This window comes from Thunnus albacares, chromosome 9 (assembly GCF_914725855.1).
Source record: "Thunnus albacares chromosome 9, fThuAlb1.1, whole genome shotgun sequence".
Taxonomy (NCBI): Eukaryota; Metazoa; Chordata; class Actinopteri; order Scombriformes; family Scombridae; genus Thunnus; species Thunnus albacares.
Genome location: NC_058114.1, coordinates 14,719,222 through 14,741,433, shown reverse-complemented (window position 1 = coordinate 14,741,433; position 22,212 = coordinate 14,719,222). Strand labels below are relative to the sequence as shown.

Here is a 22,212-nt window from a genome sequence, read left to right as displayed (position 1 = left end):
AAACACTGGCTATAGAGAGGGCCTTTCGCATTTTTAACAAGTCTCACGGCCACCTTGGGTTCTCCTACATCCTTGGAAGGGGAGAAGGGGTGGGGGCTATTCAGTTTTTTTGCAATCTGCAACCTCACCGATAGGTGCCACTAAATCCTACACACTGCACCTGTAAAGGACATAAAACACTGATATGTTGGAGTATATGTATTAAGAAGAAACCCTGCAGATACAAGTCTCTCCTGAGTGCAAATTGTTACAATATGTGTTATACAGAATACAAAAGAAAAACAAGAAAGAAAACAGCAAGCAATATGGACAAACTTTTGTTAATTTTTACAGCAAATGTACCTCAGATACTGTTATATGTTTAAAAAAATGTAATAGAATAATTTAGTGGCCAGAAAAATATAATACAACAGAGAAGGCCTGTTACAACATAAGTGAACTTTCTCCTTACAGTCAATTACTCATCCTAATTGTGTTTATCCATCATGAATTTTAAATTTTGTGGTGACTGAAGTTTTTACTCATATGTGTGTGACAAAAATATCTTTAAAGCGCTGAAAAGCAAATTCTTACCGTACAACCGCAGCTACATCTCTACAATAATGCTATGTTTACATCATATCGGAAGTGACACGATTATAGGAATGGTTGCGTCCACATAATACCCGTACAAATATGTGGATTTCTCATTTGCAGCATGCAGAGTTGATTGTATGAGTGTGAATATAACTGATTTTTTTAAGCAGTACACAGAGTTGATTGTATGAGTGTGTATATAACAGATTTTTTTAACAACTTGGATGGAAACACAAAAGCAGACCACAGTGTTTTCTGCCTCTGAGGCCGGGTTGGAGGTACTGGAGCATATAAAAAAACCCACTTGTTATTACCAGCAGGAGGCAACGTGCTCTCCAAGTCAGTAGTTCATTTTTACAGTAAGTCCTACATGATGTATAAATCTACACATCACACCCAGTGCGGGCTGCCACTGGGCGACACACCTGAGGGGAGGGAATACACAATCTTACTAACAACTCGATGTCTAACAGCACTGCGAGAGGCAGCACTTTCTTTGGTTAACAATTCATCTTCTGTACTCTTGTCTGAAGCGACGGAGCTTCTGCTCTCTTCCGCCTCCTCTTGGTTCCAAGAGGAGGACAGGGACTGCAGAGCAGAGTGGAGCTCGTCTCGTGCAGCCACGACGGTCTGAAGACAGGGAAGCTGCAGGGACAGCGTCGCCGCTCCCTCCTCGGACAGACCGGTGATAAGCTCGTCAACAGCCTTGGCAGAGGAGGAGATCAGCTCTCTGCTGCTGCTGAGGTTGGAGTCTCTGTCTTTACCTGGAAGGAGGGTGGCAATTGGTATTTTGAAGTTTAGGACACAAGAATCAGCATTTGCTATAAGTCACACTGGATAAGAGTTTCAGCTAAACATGCATTTTGAGCACATCAGAAACTTCACCTCGCAGGGTGGTAGACAAGGAGGAATGCAGCTGTCTGATGGCCTGATTAAGCTGGAATAACATGGTCGCTGTAGTTCTCAATTTCTGCCAATTGGAAGCTGAGGCGTCCTCCTCCCCTTCCTCCAGGTCATTCTCTTTCTCCTGTTTGATGACATGAACATCCAAAAAATGAATACAAGACAGAACAAATAAACAGTAAAAAAAGTAACACAAAAATTGATATTATACACGAACCATATCTGTTTGAAGGACTCACTCTTTACTATTATCATGTCCATAACATTGCCCAGCTACATTTTCCTGAATGGTCTTGATATTTTAGGGATCTTATAATTGTGAGCCACAATTCTGTATGTATCACAACATATACTGTAAGACCATCTACAGGGATCACAGATGCATGCAAACACAGACACACACATACCCACACCCAGAGTTGCAAATGATGTCATTAATGAATGAATGGGGCTTCCGAGGTGATGTGTCATTTCCTGTGACATGAACCTAATGGCCCCCTTCCCAACTCACTTCAGTACTGCAGAAAATGTTGATGAGCTATGCTATTCACTGTGGAACACAGTGTACATAAGCAGTTTTTAACCTACATTTTTAACATTTAATATTATAAATGCACATTCTTGTGTATAATTAATAATCGATATCAATCAAATTTAAGTAGTTTTTGTCTTCTGTATTTTGTTTAAATAAGAAAAAGTAACACAGAATTGACATTACACAATATATAGAATATTTAGAAATGTCTCTTGTCTCTCTGGAAGCTTTGTGTCTGTTCAGAATTTAGTACGGTTCTCCTCGAAAAAGAAATGTTTTCTTTGTGGTTGATGAACGTTTTTAGCTGTTTTCAAAGGGAATCTTGTCCTTTTTAATGGGCACGAATAATAGGACAGAAAATTTGAATAATTTCTAAAAATGTTAATTAAAAAGTATGCTTACACATACTTACTTACTACTAAATACTACTTACTTAAACTGTAACAACAATACTGTAACTTCTGGAGAGCATGAAACTATAAAGTCAAACATATTTGGGTTTAAGTAATGAAAAGTCAGCTATATTTAATACCAAAAGATGCATTTACATCCATGATCATATACAGGTGCAGTACTGTGCACACGTCTTGTTCAAAAGACACCCTGAAAGTATTTGCTTCAGGCTATAACTCAGGTTTGTTTGACTACAATAACACTGTGGACGTCAAAATGCCCCTGCGCCTATGTGTCAGTGGTTGGTTTAGACAAAAAAAACTGCTAGTTTGTGTGACTAAGATAACGGCAAACAAGCCTGTTAGCTGTGACTGATGCCACTTCATTCAACACATTCATTACCTGAATGATCGTTGAGGGGCGACTGCGAAGAGATAAGCCTACAGAGCATTGAGCTTTACAGGAGCAATAAAGGCTGAGTGGCATCTTTAACAGGGCTGCTGTGGGAGTGGGTATTAATCTGTAACATTTAAGCCTGTGTCAAGATGGCAGATTGTTTTTAACCTTTACATATCCAGGGAAGCTTTGCAAGGCACGTATTGTCTCTGTCAGCTCGGGTTTACCCAGACAAATAGCACTAGTTTTTGTAATGAAGCTGCAGATAGCCGATAGTTGATGCCATTAATCAAATACTTTAACTTTGACCATTTTCAGTTCCAAAAATCAATAGCTTTCATTTAAAATTTAACTCTAAGCAAACAACAATATGAGGCCTCATAAATCAGTGGAGAATAATTCATTCTTGAAGGTGAGTTAGGGATTAGACAGTTTAGTGAAACCAGTATGTCTAGTTGATTAAGCTCCAAGCCTTCTCAATTTGTTATGTTAACATTTCCTGGTGTCTGCCGTCAAGTGGAACAACATATTTCTCTTGTTGCGCTGTTTCACACTACAGCTCCATCACTGACTAACAAAATCATAAAATTATTGATGGGACATCAAAAACAACACCATAATACAACATATAAATCCATATTGGGAGAATGTTTCCTTCTGGTTCTTTGCAATTCATGATTGTTCAACATCACCTGCTGGCAACAAGAGGTACATACAGGAAAAAGTACAGCAGGGAAGCATTGAGATGTTGTTGATGACATTTCTAGGAGTTGATTGTCAGGTCCACATAGTTAACACCCATACAATTGCAAATTCAAGCCTCAGTTTCTTACAACTTTAACAAAACTATCAAGAGCAGCAACTAAGTCTTGTTACATTGCCATAGATTCTAGTTTTTAGTTGGTTATGCTGTGAAACTCACCGTAACATGGCAATACATGTAACTCTGCAGAGCACGTGCTAAATCAAGCGTCTTGGATTTCAGGCACTGCAGAACCTGTAAGCACACATAGATTACCAATGATGAAACCTCATTTTAAGAATATTTACCTGTACTTCAATGGAAAGTAGATTATTAACCAAAATCTACAAATTATATAATCATGACAACTTGTGCTATAGGATGATTAAAATACAGTTTCTCTGCAACAAATGAAAAAAAAGCAGGTGGACAAAAGTCACAACATTGTTGAATAGTTTATGATTATGATCTCTTACTGGGTTCCTGGGATAGGACAGCTGAGCCTCTCTCAGCATTTCTCTGGAGATGGTGAGGCTCTCCTCTACGAGAGAGCGGACACCTTTATTGGTTCCCCTCAGCAGACATGAGTCATGAGACATGACCACCGATGGCTGAAAAAAATGTAATCATACAATAACATCAATCATATTTTTTATTATAATATTTTTCATAGCACCTTTCTGGTCAGTCACTAAAAAAGCTACAAAATATATAAAGACAATAATATGATTGAATCTTAACCTTTACCTTTCTCTTGCACTGAATATTGTGCACCTGTAAAGGACTGTCACAGTTTCCAAGATTTCCTTAACATGTGTTTACTCTGCAGAATATGCTAGGCCACTGCAATTGCAACAAATCAAACATGCCGTGTCCGCATTCAGCTCAATGATTCCCCACTTCCTAATATCTTCCTTGCTCTGAAATCCACACAGCTAATATTCCATTCTCCAATATTGTGGAGTGGGGGCTTGATTACAGTGGACCCCAGAGCCTTGACAGAGACAGTAGGTACTACGGTATTAATGGTGGTGTTACCTTGCCTGTGGCCTGGCCACCCAGCTCCATAGCATTCAGCGGCATGCCTGTCACCGCCGCCAGGTGGCCAAGTGCAAGCAATGCTGCATCCAGGCATCGACTGCTCTTCCTCCTTGCCTCTGTAACCATTGACGTGATCTCAGATTCACAACCCTAGATGGGGGGAAAAATTTCATTTTTCTGTCAACATCAAGTGAGCACAAATAAACTGACAAATGGGTGGAATTAAAATTGATTTAGCAGTGAATCAATTTAAGCAAGTCAACAACGGTCAACATAGTCTGAAGGGGGTCTGTAAATAAATTAAAATGCTAAGAATGTGAAAAATCTGGAGTGAGAGAGAAAAATTGTGTGTTTAGGTGCTGAGGCTGGTAAGGAATTTAGATTTATTTTCCATATATTCATGTTCTGTTTGGGGCTCAAGGTTGAGAATTCCCTCCGCTTGGCCATTTCCATAGACAGAGCTCAAACAGCTCAGAGCTAAGACCCCTCAATCAATGCTCTGCATTTTGATTAGCCACCCCGTGTCAAAACTACGCTAAATTGAAAATCATTTTCTCAGCTCTGATTTTGCACTCTTTTCAAATAATTTATATACTGCAAATGCCACAAAAAGTACAATATAATGTTGCTGTGTGGCCTTTAAGACAGTGAGGTAATTTTTTGTGTTTACCTGAATGAGCAGCTGGAAGAATCCTCCCATCTTCTTGACTTGGCTCTTGAGTTCCTCAGCAACGGTGTAGAGTAGGCCGGAGGAAGGTTTCACAATGGCTAACCATTGCATCATAACAAACACTGCACTCTCTATGGCTGTGGTGGCCTTGATAAGCTGAGTCTGAGCCACCAAATTACACACAAACACTGCAGGAAAAAAAGTAATAAAAACCAATTTGTTCAAATACACCTACACAGTTAATCAGAAAAAAAGAAAGCAATCCTGGGCTCTTTAGAAAAGTTCAAATATAAATTTTATTGAAACTGTATAAATGAAAGAATTGGCATCTCATCCTAAAACCATGAACCATGAACCTAAAACCATTTTTTATGCAATTACAAATATTATGAATTAACTCTTAGATTTCTTTCTGGTAATTACCTGCCTTTAGCTGACTATCTACTAACTTTGACTACTAAGTAATTAAATATTGTCACAAAAAGCATCAGTTTGCTCCTCTTCTTACTCACTGAAGATTTGAAATTTGAGTTGAATCTCACCGTTCTCCTGACTGTCATCATCCAGATTGTCGTACAGGTCAGATATGGTTTGGACTGCCACATACACCAGGTGCAGATCAGAGGCTAACCTGTCTGCCATGCTCTCCTCTGTGCCACTACAACCACGCAGACGGGCCACTGATTGGCCAACCAGCTCCTTGCAGATGCCTGGCATGGTAGAGTCTGTGGTGCTGGAACGTGTGGAGGGCGGTTTGGCCACACCCATCAACCCTGGGACAAATGCAGTGAAGAGTTGGGTTGTGCAGACATGACTTCACTGGGCATCATTTTTACAACACTGTGACATAGTAAATGTTCACTTTGTCACACAATCCATCATAGAACCCAGTATACATATAACACCGGTAACACCTCATTTTCATTTATTACAGTTTATTCAGCCTTTAATCTAAAAGCAGCAGTTGGATCTTGAAGCAGAAGGGATACTTACATCAGCTACTAGCATTTACTATAAAGCGTTGATGCTGCACATTTTCCCTAATAACTATTCCCATGCTAATTTCCCCACTGCATAAAAAGAGTTAATAGTCATGTTGGCATTTTCTTAAGTATTTAAAATGTGGTGTAAGTGAGCATGAAATAAGTTATTTTGATCGGCGGACTCACCAGCAGACTGTGAGGAGCCGTTGTGGAGGCTCTGAATCGGATGGACACGGATCTCATAGAGGCGCCCTGAGATTCTCCTGCTCTTCAACAAACTTCTGCTCCTAAAGCAAAACAAACCAGAAATGAACCTCTGTGAATACCCTGCCAACATTTCATATTCACATTCATATTCTATACTTGGGCAAAATTAATTTGGTGTGTTCTCAAAGGCTGTTTATTACAGCACTTTACAAAAGCGATTACACTCATTGCGGCTCAAAGTTTGTTTATAAGTTTGTCGTGCCAATACTTTTTAAAATTAACCACTGATGAAGTCTGTTGCTCTGTACTAGCTGCCAACTTTTCACTTGTTTGGATTTCCTTACCAGATCCATCTGCTTCAATTAATTTGCTGACATTTTTGTTGAAGGCGTTGGCAAAAGACTACATTTCCACTTAATTTGGTGTCACTTAGCTAGGGTGCATGTTATATTCGTGTATAAAGGTCAAACGAGTTTAGCGAATACACTTCAGTTATTATGAGCAACCTAGAAGTGGGAAGGTCAGTAGCCAGCTATGACTATTACCATAAGGCTTAGGCATGGGTTTGATGGAGTTAGAGAGAGAGAGTGAGAGAGAAGGGATAAAGGAACCACAGAACGTGTGCCATGTTTCATTTGGCTCAGTCTGCTGGTAGTTCAGGCACCACCAGGAGCACCATAAACATCCTTGACAAGAATAACAGCAATGAAGGGGGAAAATGTTGGGGGTTCTGCATGTACCACAGGTGCTCTCGCTGTGTGTGTGTGTGTGTGTCCATGCGTGTTTGGGTTGTGGGTCGTAGAGTGAGAAACACAGAGACTGTTGGTGTCCTTTCCGTTTCTAAACCCCTTGGCCTGGCCTTCATGGAAATGAAATTAATAAACAGAGGAAAAAGAATAGAGAGGGAAATATTCTGTGGGCTGCAATTTCATGTCAACTTTTCATGAAAGAGAAAAAAAAAAAAAAAAAGGATGTGTTGAATGTCAGAAATATGCGCCAGGTTGTAAATCAAATCGGTGGAAACTAGGAGGACTTTGTAAAAATAACCAAAATCTTCCAAACTGTTGGACAAAAATGATTTTCCGTGTTCCATCCACATACTTTTCAACTTTCCATATGCACCAATTTGCCTGATACACTTTTCACATTAAAAGAAGAGTCAAGTATGGGGGCTGTGGATTTAAAACCCACATACTATTAAGGCAAAAGCATCGTCCATCCAAACCCCGGCAACCTTTGAAAGACAGTAAGGCGGGCACTGGCAGACAGACTGTCATGTACTTCAGACAGGAACATGTTGTAGGTGCTTTTGAACACTTGCCTGCTTACACTTTTCAAGTAAACAGCCGAGAATAGCAATTAATCCCCTGAAATATAATGTAAATGTAAGTAATTGGTAAGAGGGTTGATGGATAGGAAGGAGAGGAGAGGAGAGGGGTACAGCTAGATAATTACCTTCGGCGTGAGAAGGAGGAGGTGGAAGCGGAGGAGGCCGATATATCTTGCTCCCACTCATCATCAGGGTCATAAAACACATCGTCATCTTTAGAGGTGGAATCCCCCTGCGGAGAATAAACTATTGCTGACATGCCCAGTCTCATTTACTCAACTTAATGAGAAAACCAAAGCAATGTGAGGCAGCATCCCTTTGTCAGGCATAAAACAACCCATTTTGGACTCTGGTCATATGCGTGGGAAATTGGCAAACACACTTCAATTGATGTCGGACTCTTAACAGGCAATAAATATTCGATTATTAGGGTACTGATCAGATTCAATAAGCAAGTGTGTACAGGGTTCCTACAAATTTTGTAGCATTTTGTTGGTCCAATAGTGTGCCATTAAAATAATCGTTTAAGAAATTCCTCCATCCACCTTCAGTTCCCTTTATTGTAATTAAAAACTGATCTAAGCAAACACCCTGAACAGGTCACATGATCTGATCTGCATGTTTTTGGACTGTTGGACCATTTCATTTTATAAGAGCAAATAACAGCAGCAAAATTTGAATTAGCCAGGTTCCAGATAAGATGTCAACATTTGCACGTCTTAAAACATTTTAAGAAATTTAATCTATTATGACAGAAAGGCAGAAATGATTTTAAGCAAACCTGCTCCAGCTCTCTCATGGCAGCCATGTTGTTCTGGAACTTGTCCAGGCTCCAGAAAGTGGAGATCCCCAGCTTCATGTTTTGAACCCGCACCTGTAGCACACCTCCTTGCTCCAGGTTCTCATCATCAGAGCTTTCATGTCTAAAACAGAACGTATTCAAGTGGTAATGGCAAAAGTCGGATTACATTTACACTGCTAAGTTTAAGATACAGCTTTCTTTGAGGAAAAGCTGCAAAATGAGATGACTGTCATTTGAAACATGTTATATGTTTAGTCACTAAGGATAGCATCTTATCATACCTGCTAAAGACTGTGTTTTTCTTCAGTTTAGCACTGATCTTATTGGCTTCTTCAATCATCAAGGACAGCTTCATGGAGTCCCACTGTGGAGAGGCTACAATAAAGACACACAAAGAGCATTAGTCTCAGATGGTCTTAATCTCAGCCTGATTTGGTAGCACTAGATGGGGTTCAGCCTATGCCATCAGTACAGATATTGTTAGATAATGTCATATATGGTGACAAGAATAATTCAGATTTCCTGTTTGACAGACTTCTAAGCGAATCAAACAACTGTATGGAGGAAACATTTATCATATGCAGTAAATAATAATCAATGCAATTCCTACTGTTATCTAGTGTGTCTACTGTAGATTAACGCTATCTATGCTTGAGTTGCCTTCCGCCTTGCAATGAAATACTAAGTTAAATAAGATCTATGGACTCCCTGCCCCTATTAAACTTGTGTATAGTCCAGTGTATATATCAGGCCAACAGATATTTTCTGCCTTGAATGGACCCTATCCATTTAAAACTCAACTTATGTAGTGTAAATAACCACTATGGTTCAGTAGTGACTTGAAAATCGCTCACCATTTCTAGGAGTCTGAATTTCCCTTACGGCTCTTCTCTTCTGCATCTCCTCCAGCTCTTTGCTGATTTTTCTCTTCTCCGCCTCCAGGGCCTCGACAATCCTTGCTTGACACACACGGTGTTCCTCCATCACCTGGAGTGAATCATGGTAATGCACAAACCATTAAAAACCACTGGGCCAAAACATTATGCCTAAAGCCAAGCCAGCTCAAAACACACCCCAAATGGCCCATCAGTTAAACATGAAACCTGGTGTCAGCATATTTATTTAAGACTCTCCAGCTCATTTTAGATCATCAGGAGAATGAGCAAATAAATGCGATGATGTCATTTATGGTTACAGGAATAATCCAAATTTCCTGTCGAACAGACATCTGAGGCTCAAAAAAGAAAAATGCAGAAAGCTGACTGAAATGACTTTTAAATTTTCATACTTCTCTTTTCATAGATACTGCATATTTACTACCCACTATATATCTATGACTGCAGGCCAAGCTGTAAGTACTTCATGGGGAGCACTCTCTTCCAGGTCATCAAATTCAAAAGTTATTTACACTTTTATCCATACTGTAACTTCAGAGACCCAATCCATATAGCAAACCTACATTAAAGGCATGTTCAGTAGCTTAATAAAGGTGTGCTATGTTTATCTCCAGTATGAGTGATCAGATAAATCGTCTTCATGTGTGCTTGAGGTGCCTGTGTGGGAGTACTTTTCCACTTGTCTGATGAAATACAACCTGTCTAGCACAAAAAAACTTCCCAGAACTTAATAGTCAATTTTCCTAAAGTGAAGAGGAAATTTAACATTCTCAAGTGTTGTTCTGGGTGCTGACCTGGGTCTCCATGTGCAGGCGGAGGCGTTTCTTGTGGGTGTCCACCTCCTGCTCCAGCTCTTGCTTGGCTATCTTCAGCTCCGCCATCTGGCTGGCCACCCTCTGCTGGTCTAGCTTGTGGAGACGCTTCCGCTCATTTTCCTCGTTCTGAATGAATTATATTTTGGTATTAGTCGGTACTGGTTGCACTCATTGACTGGGTGTGAAAGTATAAAAAAAATGTGGTTCTGTAATAATGCAATATAATAAACAATTAAAATATATAAATGCTGATTTCTGTTTGTAATTATAGTTCAGGCAGTTTGGTGACAAATTTATGCAAATTGACTTATATCTGCAACAGAAGTACAACCTAAAATTTGTAGACTGTCAACACACAATCAACATAATGTAAAGAATGAAATGGGTCAGAACTATGTTGCACTGAGATGGAACTCAGTAATATTCATGTTTGTTATCGTTAATGGCAGAAATGCCAGGTAAGTAACATAACAACATAACAGATCATAGAAAGAGAATAAATGTTTAGTCTTTTCACATAAAAAATAAAAAAGTGACAGTGTTTTGTACCAGCTCTTTCTCCAGGGCTCGGATCTTCTCTTCAAAAAGTGCCTTCTGGTCATGCAGCTCCTTCTGGGCCACCTCTTTGGCCATCTGGATTCCCTGCATCATCTCTTCTTTCGCCTTCACATGGGCTTCTTCAATTTCTGCCTCCAGCCTGAGACACACAAAGTTGGCTTAAGTGGAATTCAACCAAAACTCATTTTGATTATTAGTCTGGACAAATAGATGTCGCCCAAAAAACATAAAACAGACTACGAGTGCAGATTTAGTTGTTTTATAATTTCTATCTTTATGTGAATGATCATTTTCACTTACTGAGCTCTTTGAGCTGCGAGCAGCTCATTTTTGGCAAATTCAAAGTCTTTGTGGCCGTCGCCTGCACCTGTCCAGCATGAACCGCGTTTCCCAGACTGCACCTCTGCTGGATGGTTGAAACGGAAGTAGTGGTCCCCACCAAGAATCACTCTGTCACCCTGGAAACCACACACACACCCACAGATAAGAAGAGTTAAATTTAAACATAAAATAGACAAACAGGCTGGCCATGTTTAATTTGGCTGCTGGGTTTCATTTAGAAAAAATTACAAATAGCAACAAAGAAAGCCATTGCACTATGTTTTCTAAGTTAGCCCATAGTATAATGCTAAAGTTCAGATGGGACTTACATGGTGTAGGACAGTGGATTCAGACATTAGGTTTCCATTAACAAAGGTCTTGGCGTTTTCCATGGGAGTGATGCTGACAGTACCCTGGATGTTGGTTATAATACTAAAACAAACAAAAAAAGTTTCAGATTGAATATCCGCTGTAGCTAAAAAATAAAATAGATAATAGGTGGATTAAAACATTGATAGGTAAATAGATACAAAAAATACATTCCTCAAATCATTAACAATAAACTAAATGTCAAGCATACATGCAGTTGTTGCTGCCACTAGCATTTTCAAACCCTCTAGCCATTTGTTCTCACCAGTGTTGGTCAGCGATGAGGGCTCCTGTCAGCTGGATGTCATGGGTGGAGTCAGACTTGAGTTTGCCAACTGTGGTTCGACCCTCTTTGATCATGTAGAGAAGCATTTCAGACAGCTGGGGATCCTCGTTCAGGTTCACCAGGTTGGGAAGACGGTTGTCCACTTTAAATGTCACACCTGATTTCTGAAGACACAAAGAGCAAAAAGAGTAAGTGTGGTGAAAGTCTGCAATTACTGCACTGTTACAAACTGTGGATGAGAGGCTTGACGCTAAAATGCACAACTACATATATAGGAAACTAAAAAATAAAATAGAAATAAATGTCCTGCTCAGAACAAATTACCTGCAGCTCTTTGGTCTCTTCACGTTTGCGAATTTCAGCTTTTTCCAGTTTCTCTCTCCATGCCCTGTCAGGAAATAAAATTAAACAAAACAAAGACTTCAATCACCTGAGATCCAATTCTATCATTATTCTCTAATATGTATCCCTGACCCCTACTCACTCTCTTCTAAACCTTCTCAATGCCTAATTTTTTTTTTCTTTAAAAAAGGAAAAAACACCCGCATTGAAAATGGAAAATATCTGAATATTCTGCTAATCTACATAATATTAATATGATTTTAATATTTGTATTTCAGCATGATTTAATGTTATCTTGTTTTAAATGGTTGATGTTTAAATATATGCAACACATCTATATATATTTATAATAATGAGTATAAAAAAAAAAATCACTAGGTTTCTCTAAAATGTGGAAATCAACTGTAGCTTTCACTTAAATCCTCTCAAAAGGAGAATATGTGGGTCTGCTGCATCAGACAAATAAAAATAATGTTTAAAAAGTTATAATTGTTTCAGTGATGCTGACCGGTTGGCTTCGACCATTTCTCTCTCTTGCTGACAGAGTTTGTTCCTCAAGGCAGTGATCTCCTGCTGGAACAGCCTGACCCTCTCTGGTTCGATGCCCTGAGAGCTCGTCTGAGCCGCTCGCAGCTTCTCCACCTCTGCCTTGAGCTCTGAAAACAAACACAGTTTGTCCAAAAATGTTTTTTATAGCTAAAAATACATATAACAGTCTGGAGCAATAATATGAAATTACAAGGATTACAGAAAAGTCCTGACAGTGTGTTTTAAGAGGTGATTTTAACAGAAGCTACACAAATATTCAGATTTTGTCAGTCAACTCCACAACAATCAGACTTATCAAAAAGGCCATTACTGACCAACATTGACCTGATTTATAATACCTTAATCATATTCACTTTGATTATCACACACTGACAGGCAATATGAGAGAAATCCACAGCAAGAGCTCCCCTTAGTGCTAAAAACGTCAAACAGCAGCACCATCATCTTATGAAAAATAATACTTGCATGACAGTTAGCCGCCATGTGCAGCTGACAGTGCATAAATATGGCCTGGAGGCAAGGTTAGGGCCAGGCCTTAATTGAACTGGGTAGTGCATAAGCTGGTGATGGATAGATGGGTAGACAGGAGGGTAAGTGGGAGAGAGAGAGAGGAGATCAAGAGCAAGACACAAGTAGAAAGACAGAGATTCACTTATAAAGAAAGAGTGAGACTTACGGAGATAGTGAGAAGGAAGACAGAAAGAAAAAAAAGAGGTAGATGAAGTAAGACACATGTAACAAGTAAGACAGACACAAGACAAGTGTGTGAATGGTTCAAAAATGAGTGACTAAGCTATTGAGAATATGGTGATCATTAAGAAATGAGTAATGTTGCTTTAAAAACAATATTTTATACTGTGAGATTCTTCCAGTGTACAAATACTGTTCCCACCTGTGATACTGTTCACATCTGTGATGCCAAAACTATGTAAACAACCCTGCTCAGTAAAGAAAATCCATCTTTGGTTTTCCTTTTGAGTAAAGGAAACCAGGTGCGCTGCTGTTTGTGTAGGACTGCAGATGTTCAGATTCACAAAGAGCCTGAATTTCTAGAAAAACATAATGTACTATGTATGTGCAGGGTGAAAATAAATCTCTATTAGCAGATAAAAATTGTTTTCCCAAGGCAGCAAGATGTTTTGTTAGTCTTGTTCCAATTTCCCCTCAGTTGATGTCACAGAGGCTATATTCATATTTTTCTACAGTCTATGGTGGCAGAGAGTTCACCTTGGCCACATCTACCACACAACTGGCAACATCCACAGTAATCAGTACAGTGTATGTGCAAAAATCACTGAAAACTACAAGCAAGTGAAGGGATTCATGCATGTACACACATGTTCACAAACATACTGATAAACATAATAAAACAATTCACCATGTAATACCGTTAAGGAGGTCTTAATTAATAGGTGTACGAAGCTTATTGCGGTTATAATGCAGTTAAAATAACAATAGTCAGAGATCAGTTAGTCTGGCTGAGGTTTTTGAATGTGTATAGTTTGAGTGTCTGACCTCTGATGAGCTTGGCATTGGTGTCCTCATTGACCTTGGCGATGTTAATGATCGTGCGGGCCTGCTGGGCGTAGCGCAGGGTGCTGAGGCTTTCCTCCACATTGCTGCCTGCTGGGCTCAGTGTGGCAATCATGGCCGTCTTGGAGTTACCACCAATGCTCTCTTTTAACAGCCTGGAGGAGAAAGAAAAAGGGACTTGGTCAGAATCATCTTTCTAAACTGGAAATGCTGACTAGGTCAGAAATCCGCTGTGGCTTAGAGAAAATGTAAAACATATGTATTTTGACAAGATTGTCTTTTCAGTTGTACAATTTCTATGTGCACCACATTTATAATTATGTCATTTTATTTAATGTCCTCCATTTTCCAAGTACTACGAATACATTTTCTTCTTCATACGAGTCTGATGTGCATTTGTCGCAAACAACTTTGTTATACTGCATGAAATTGTAGACCAGATTTATGTTTCTTATTTTTTAAAAAAGCACTAAAAAAAAGAGAGCTCAGAAAAACAAGCATTGTGTTCTGCATCAGCTACGTGTGTGCAAGCATACTGTTCTCTCACCATGTAAGGACGGACTCTCTGTACGGTATGAAGACCTTCTTCCTGGTCAGCACCTGTTCTGATAAGGCAGAGATGACCTTTCCAAGGGTAAGCAGGGATTTGTTGATGCTAGCGCCCTCCTATGATGATATAGAAAAAAAATGTCATTACAATCATTCATGAACCAAACTTATTTGAATATTTGCACATGCTGTTTTATGAAAATGCAGCTACTATACTGCTAGAATTAACCTCAACCTTCTGTCATTTTTACAGTCTAATATCGTTACTAAACTAAACGGAATGGAGTAGTTCATCTCAAAACTGTCCTAATGCAATACTTTTTATAGACTCTTCTTGTTAAATTCACATAGAAACATTGTAACACAAAAAAGAAGCATCCTGAAATGGCTGGGAAATGGAGATTTTAGTATTTGAGAAGCAGTTACCAAAGGATACCACAGTGTGTGTGTGTGTGTGTGTGTGTGTGTGTGTGTGTGTGTATGTACCCTGAGTCGCTCTCCGCTTGTCTGAGCTGAGTTACAACGTTCGCTGCCTGCCAGGTCCACCAAGTTGATCCTGCTGGTGATACTGTGGTCATGTTCCTCTCCCTCCACAAACTCTGTCTGTATACCGACACACACAGAAAAAAAACAATATGTCAGACTTTATTAGGCAAGTTTTTGTTTGTTTGTGGGTATTTATGTGGGTACATACGATCCGGTTGAGAGGGTATACCTTGGTCTGGGTCATAACAAGGGTGAAGACGGAATGAGATCTGGAGCTCTTGTCGTTCATTCCTGTGGCTGCTGTGGCTCTCTGCTTGTTTCCCAGCTCCAGCCATCCCTGGAAAAATGACACAGTGAATAATGACTGAATCTCTGTGTGGTCTTCTGGTCATCAACAGCATTCTTGTTGTATATGTTATACTCTGGTATGTATTGGATGCACAAAATCTCTGTTGTGTGCCTGCACTGCACGTCCAAGACATTAATATTCAGTCAAACAGTGATGTCTGTATTTATTCTTGGTATCTTTGTCTACCTGACACTCAACCCAGACATGCTCACTTAGTCAAAGTTCTTCTACTTAAGAGCATTGGCTAAACCTGACCTGTGATTTTATAAATTTACTTGAATCCTTTGGTCTCCAACTATAAGTGAATGGCCCAACTCATGTTAAAGGCCATACCCTAGATTTATCTCTCTCCTAAGGTCTCGCCATCTCCAACCCTGTGATAGAAGATTCTCACCTATTTGATCACAGGGCATAATTTTTTATCTTGATTTACCTCATACTTCCCCTGTCCGTCCTGCTCTTCTCCACTCCCATAGTCTAAATTCTTCCACTGCCACTAGGTTTGCAGAAGGCTATAGAGAAGCTCCCATCACCGCCAGTATCGAGGCTGCACCATCTCATGTGAGCACAGAGGAACTTGTCTCACTATTCAACAGCACTGTTTTGGCCACCCTTTACTCTGTTGCACCAGTCAAAACTAAAAAAACATAAGTCTTTGGCCTCACTGTGGCTTATTAACATTAATACTAGAGAAATAAGGAGAGCATGCAGAAGGGCAGAGTGGAGGTGGAAGTGGGATAAATTGCAGATCTCATTTCAAATTCTGAAGGATCTCTTGGATAAATACCAGCTGGCTGTTAAAAAAGCCAGGGCTCAATATATGTCTAATCTTATTGACAAAAGCTGTCATAATCCCAGGGTACTTTCTGAATGACTGAATTTATTTGATGATTACACATATAACACTGCACTGCAGTCATTACATACATTAAAAATCACCAAGGATGAAAAACACAATAAAGCCTGAAGGCTTATTTCCATTGCAGTCCTCTAGTTTTAGTGTGTTAAACTCCACCTTCACCTCCTACTTAGAAGTGTCTGTCTCTAAATGTGAGGATTTCCTAAACTTCTTCAGACACAAAGTACTTGGCATCAGAGCTAGTATTAGACCATCTGTAGACAGCCTAACCATCTCCTCTGAGAACACTGCAGTTCCAAATTCCCATAACTCCATCATTTTACCAGAATTTCATCATATTATCACTTCTATGAAGACCTCCACTTGTTCTCTCGACATTATTCCAACTAAAGTCTTCAAAGTAGTTATTGGCTCCATCGGCCCCAGCATTCTTTCAGTTATCAATAGCTCCCTGGAAAACAGCCATGTTCCCTAATCTTTCAAACATGCAGTGGTCCAGCCACTTAAAAAAAGAAAAAAAGAAACAGAATCTTCACAGATCCTTCAGTACTCAATAATTACACACCAATCTCCGAACTCCCTTTCTTGTCCCTTTCTCTCTAAAATCCTTGAAAAGGTAGTTTTTAACTAACTGTTGTCCCACCTGGCTAAAAACTGCATTTTTCAATCCGGTTTCAGAGCTCTTCACAGAACTGAATCTGCATTACTGAGAAAAACTAATGACCTCCTTCTAGCTGTTGACTCAGGTAACTGCTCCGTCCTCTTGCTCCTACTGCAGCCTTTGACACAGTAGATCATTTTATTCTCATTCACAAGTTAAACCAATGGGTGAGGGTCTCTGGTTCTACCTTAAACTAGTTTTCTTCATATTTATCCAACAGATCTTTCAGTGTCTCTATTAGCAACGCATCTTCTTCCTCAGCCCCCAAGGTTCCATACTTGGTCCAATCCTCTTCTCCAACTATTTGCTTCTGCTTGGCCATATTATTATTTCTTTTCACTGTTATGCCGATGACACACAGATCTACCTCCTCATAGAGCCTAATAACTACAACAAACTAACTGACTTCAATAACTGTCTTCAAGACATTAAATCCTGGATGGCTGCAAACTTTCTTGAGCTCAATGAGAATAAAACTGAAGTTATTTTACTTGGACCACAGCTTTTGGCCAATGTTATTTCTCCTCATCTTGGCCCATTGGCCCCTCTGTTAAATCACATGCAAACACTCTTGGAGTTTTATTTGATTCAAGATTGAATTTTGACAAACAAAATCAATCAAGTTGTAAAATTAAGCTTCATGCAGCTCCGCATCATCTCCAAATTCAAATCAATTCTCTGTACTTCTGACCTGGAGAAAGTTATCCATGCCTTCATACCCTCCCGCTTTGATTATTGCAACTCCTTATATTTTGGTACCACTCAGTCTTGTTTACCCCGTCTCCAACTAGTTCAGAATGCAGCAGCAAGAGTTTTGACAAGGTCAAAAAAAGAGGGAGCATATTACTCCCATTCTTGCCTCTCTACACTGGCTGCCTGTTAGCTACAGAACTGATTTTAAAAACCTGATGTTTGTCAACAAGGTGTTAATTGGATTCGCCCCTTCTTACATTACAGAACTCCTATCCCCATATCACACTGTCAGAGAATAGAGACGTCTGACCAACGACCTCTGTCTGTCCCAAGATCCAGGACTAAGTGTTATGGGGACAGGGCTTTCTCTGTCCCTGCCCCAAAACTATGGAATTCTCTTCCTCCCACCATCCCATTCTCCCCCGCTATTAAAGTTTTCAAGAGTCATCTTAAAACACACTTCAACTCATTAGCCTTTAACTGTGCCTAACTTAACAAGCTTAGGTTAATCTCCTTAAGTCTCTGTGGGTCTGTGTTGTCTCTATGGGCTCTGTGTGACCATGTGCCTTTACTATTATTATTACTATTATCATCATTATTATAATCATCACTCTGATTTATCTTCTCTTCTATTGTGTTTGTTTCCTTCTGTGTGTGCTGTAAAGCATTTGGATCAACTGTGTTGTGTGTAAAGTGCTATATAAATAAAGTTGAGTAAATGCTAAGGATCTAAATGAAAACATATTTTGACAGCAGGTTCAACGTACCTGAATGTCACTGTAGGAGCTCACAACATTCCTGTGGAGAAATAGCAAAGTGTGAAATTCTGCAAATCACAGCATTTAAGCCTAAGCATGTTCTTTTGGCCTTTACTGAAGAGTGATATACCAAAAGAAAGAAAAGGGTTTTCTTACGCAGAGAGATCCGCAACGTAGGGACCGTGGACTGGATGTTCCCTCACTCTCAGCTGGTAACACAAATAAACTGTGTTTTATCATGACTCTACACATTGTTAGGTTATTCAGCCCTACAACACTGACCATAAAAAAGGCATTCAGAGTTCATCTCTGAAATTTGAGATCATCAGGTAGATGTTCTATGTTATCTTAAATGACAATGACAGGAAACTCTTAAAATTAGGATGGTTTATGTGCCACAGTGGCTAGTAAAAAGATAACAAACTCACAAGCCACAAAAAAAAATATTACCAATAGTTTTCTGGTTTTTGGAGGGCATCCCAGTTGGTTGAAAACTACTTACAGGCATCCTCTTCTGGTTTGGGTCATCTCTGGTCACCAGGAGGTCATGGATCTTCTCATTGTACACTTCAAAGAAGCTCATCTCTACATGACATTTGACCTGAAGTATAACAACCCAAATTTAGTAATTTGATGAGTTATGTAACCAGAAAAAGAATAGAAGTCTTTTAATCTTAGAGAAACAATGCAGACTCCAGATTTTTCAAGTAAAACTTCTTTAGAAATAATAAATAAATGCTTCTACGTGACATTTTACCTCTTCGTTTTCCATGGAAGCCAGTCTGGAAAAAAGCTCCTGACAGAACCGTGGGATTACCCCTGCCTCTTCTCCAAAGCCCATCATCCTGTGAAACAACCATTTCAAACAGATCAAACTGACAGTTCAAAAACATTTCAAAAACAGCATGCATTTTTACGAGCTAAAAAAAGTGAAGTGATGTGTAGGAAAGTGATTTAATCGGAAATGAGTGACTATAATAAATTAAAGCCAAAAATACTCACGTATAAGATTTACCAGAGCCTGTTTGGCCGTAAGCAAACAGGCAGGTGTTGAATCCTTCGAAGGCCCTCAGTAGCAGAGGTTTGGCCAGTGTCTCGTACACCGTCTGCTGGCTGACGAAGGCAGGGTCGCTCTTATCCACCGAGCAGAGGGAGAAGTCATAGATGAAGGAGTAGTTCTGTTTCGAGACAGGATGCTGGACAACAGTCTCCTGTCCATTCATGAAGATGACTTGTGATGCCTTTTCTGCCTTCTCCCTATAACAAAGAATAAATATTCACAAACATCATTTCAGAAATGAATTTTGTCTACCAGAAAGATTTATTTTTTTCCTTACTGTAAATGTGAGCATGTCCATAAGCTACACATGTACAGTGTTTGTAGTTTGGTCTTTATTTTGCAGCTCAGAAAATTCCTAAACATCCTGGAGTAAACAGTCTTGTATCTATTTCATGTTTATAATGTCTGAAACATGTTGAAAAATAAATTGTTATTCGTGTTTCATTTGACAAAACGCCTAAAATTTGAGAAATGATAAAATTCACTTCCTTTGCTCATCCAGAATACACTGTATAGCCCTGCTTACAGCCACATAAAATAATCTCACATTGGGGTATTTTCAATACAAAGGATCTGATTAAACTACACTTTGTGTCATATTCTGAATGGAAAGTGGGTGTAGGGGTGCCAATATTATAATTCTGGCAAACATTACTGTTTTATATTGATGTTTGGTTGAATAAGGCTGATGACACCTCCAGATGGCTCAGCAGTAAATTTTGGACACCCAGACCCTTACATGTTGACAGATATGTGAATGAAAATGGACAGGCGATAGAAATAAGTCTTCTGACTTTACTGTATTTTCATCCTCTGTGATTTTTAATCTACGTAATGACTGCAGTGCAGTGTTGTGTGTTTTTAATCATCAAATAAATTCATTCATTCATTTAATTCATCATCTATTCCTGCACAGTTTGCCCATCAGTTAAGGTAAATACAAACCTGTCATTGAAAGGGCGGACACGGACTGCAACAGTCACTGCACTGTTTTCCATCTTAAATAAATCCTGCTGCTTCAGAGCCTCACTGGGACGAGACAGGAACTGCTCAGGAGGTCCTGGAGCAGGAGTGGAGCTCCTGGTCACGTCTCCTTTTAGGCTTGACGACAAAGCGGTGGAAGTCTTCCTCACCTGCGGCGCGGCGTTAGGTTTGTGAACACCTGCTGACACCTTGCTGATCCGAGGAGCTGGGACAGGCTTAATGTCCTCTGCTGTTTGCTGTACTCGGGATTTTGACCTTTCTAGAGTTGCAGATTTTACTGCCACTGGTTTAGGAACTTCTTTCACTGCCAGCCTTTCAAAAACGTCTCTCTTGGCGGCGATTCTCTCAAACGGGGTCTTTTTGGTCGGGGTTTTAAATGTTTGGGCCTGGTCCTCTAGCTGCCTACCTGTGGAGGACGCTGAGGAAGAGGATGGCGTCTTGCCGTGCGCCAGCCTCCCCGAGGTTTCCGCATGAGCAGCCGTCTCTTTTCCTTTGCTCTTTGAGGCCGTTTCTCTTAAACTCATTGAGCGGAATAAACCGGGTGTCCTACCGTTTGGTTCACTGAGGATTTTCGGTGTTGGATGCGCGTTGGCACCGCTGACCCCACGCTGCACCTGTGCGCTTTTATCCATTGAAGGAGTCCTGGTCCTACGCTGCAGGGTCAGTCTCTTCTCCGGAGCTGGGGTGGTGTTCTGACTGCTTTCAACCATCGTTTTCTCCGTAGTGTCAGCCCCGGTCTTTCTTCTTGACCTCCTCTGAAGGGTGAGGCGACCACGGTAAGGGGTCTGCTGCCCACTGCCGCTTTTTGACAGTGCAGAGACGACATAAGTTCTGTTTACCTGTCTGCTCTTATCACATGATCTGCTGTCTTCACACGCAGAGTCTCCCGATGTTATCTCACTCTTGCCCAGCGTTGAGTCTGTCGCTTTCCGCTCCGACGGGCGCGGTGTCCTGGAGGTCGATGTCGACATTAGATGGTCATAGTACGCTGTGTGCTTCCTCGCTTGCACACTAAACAACGACATGGTAAATTAGTCGGCTGCTAAAAACAAAACGGTTAAAACTAGCTTATGGATCAACGTTAGCTAACGGCAACTCCACTCGGGTTACTTTAACTACAAAACAGTAAACGACATGAAAAACACGATAAACGGACGCGGGTACACCTCAGTATGCAGTTTAAAAGTGAAAATGAATCCATTTGAATAAAACCTGAGCTGTGTTCAAGCAAACCGAGCTACTTTTGTTTATTATTTTCCCTTCGTCCCTTCCGCCTTCACCCGCTTCAATTTCAAACTGTCCCCACTTGTGACAGCTGATTGGCTGAATTCTCGGGAATCGTTACGTCATGTTTTGGTCAACGCATGTGATGTAAGCACCTGAGATCGACACTAGATGGCAGCAAACTCAACGTTATATTGTGACTCGCACAGTATCCGTTGTTATTTGCACTTCTGGTGGTACTCCAATAGAGAAAATGTCAAATTCATTTGTTAAATCTAGAATAAGCCTCCCGCCTTTAGATAAAAGTCACGTTCACTCCATAGTTTAAATAGAAATAATAAC

The 22,212-nt window shown here is 40.1% G+C and overlaps 1 protein-coding gene across 1 annotated transcript; it reads right to left on the bottom strand.

The window, feature by feature from the left end:
* Nucleotides 1-231: 231 nt before the first annotated feature.
* kif14 (kinesin family member 14) lies at nt 232-21,950 on the bottom strand. Its single transcript, XM_044362153.1, has 29 exons — nt 20,608-21,950; nt 19,605-19,859; nt 19,360-19,447; nt 19,105-19,203; nt 18,759-18,811; nt 18,612-18,642; nt 15,512-15,619; nt 15,283-15,399; nt 14,795-14,913; nt 14,230-14,402; nt 12,674-12,821; nt 12,148-12,211; nt 11,803-11,987; nt 11,498-11,600; nt 11,148-11,305; nt 10,839-10,986; nt 10,269-10,415; nt 9,433-9,565; nt 8,860-8,953; nt 8,558-8,699; nt 7,902-8,008; nt 6,426-6,526; nt 5,799-6,029; nt 5,257-5,444; nt 4,584-4,736; nt 4,022-4,156; nt 3,726-3,800; nt 1,462-1,603; nt 232-1,340 (listed from the first exon to the last, which is right to left on the bottom strand). Exons 1-29 carry the CDS (start codon nt 21,669-21,671, stop codon nt 967-969), a joined length of 4,935 nt encoding a protein of 1,644 aa, XP_044218088.1. The 5' UTR covers nt 21,672-21,950; the 3' UTR covers nt 232-966.
* Nucleotides 21,951-22,212: the final 262 nt, after the last annotated feature.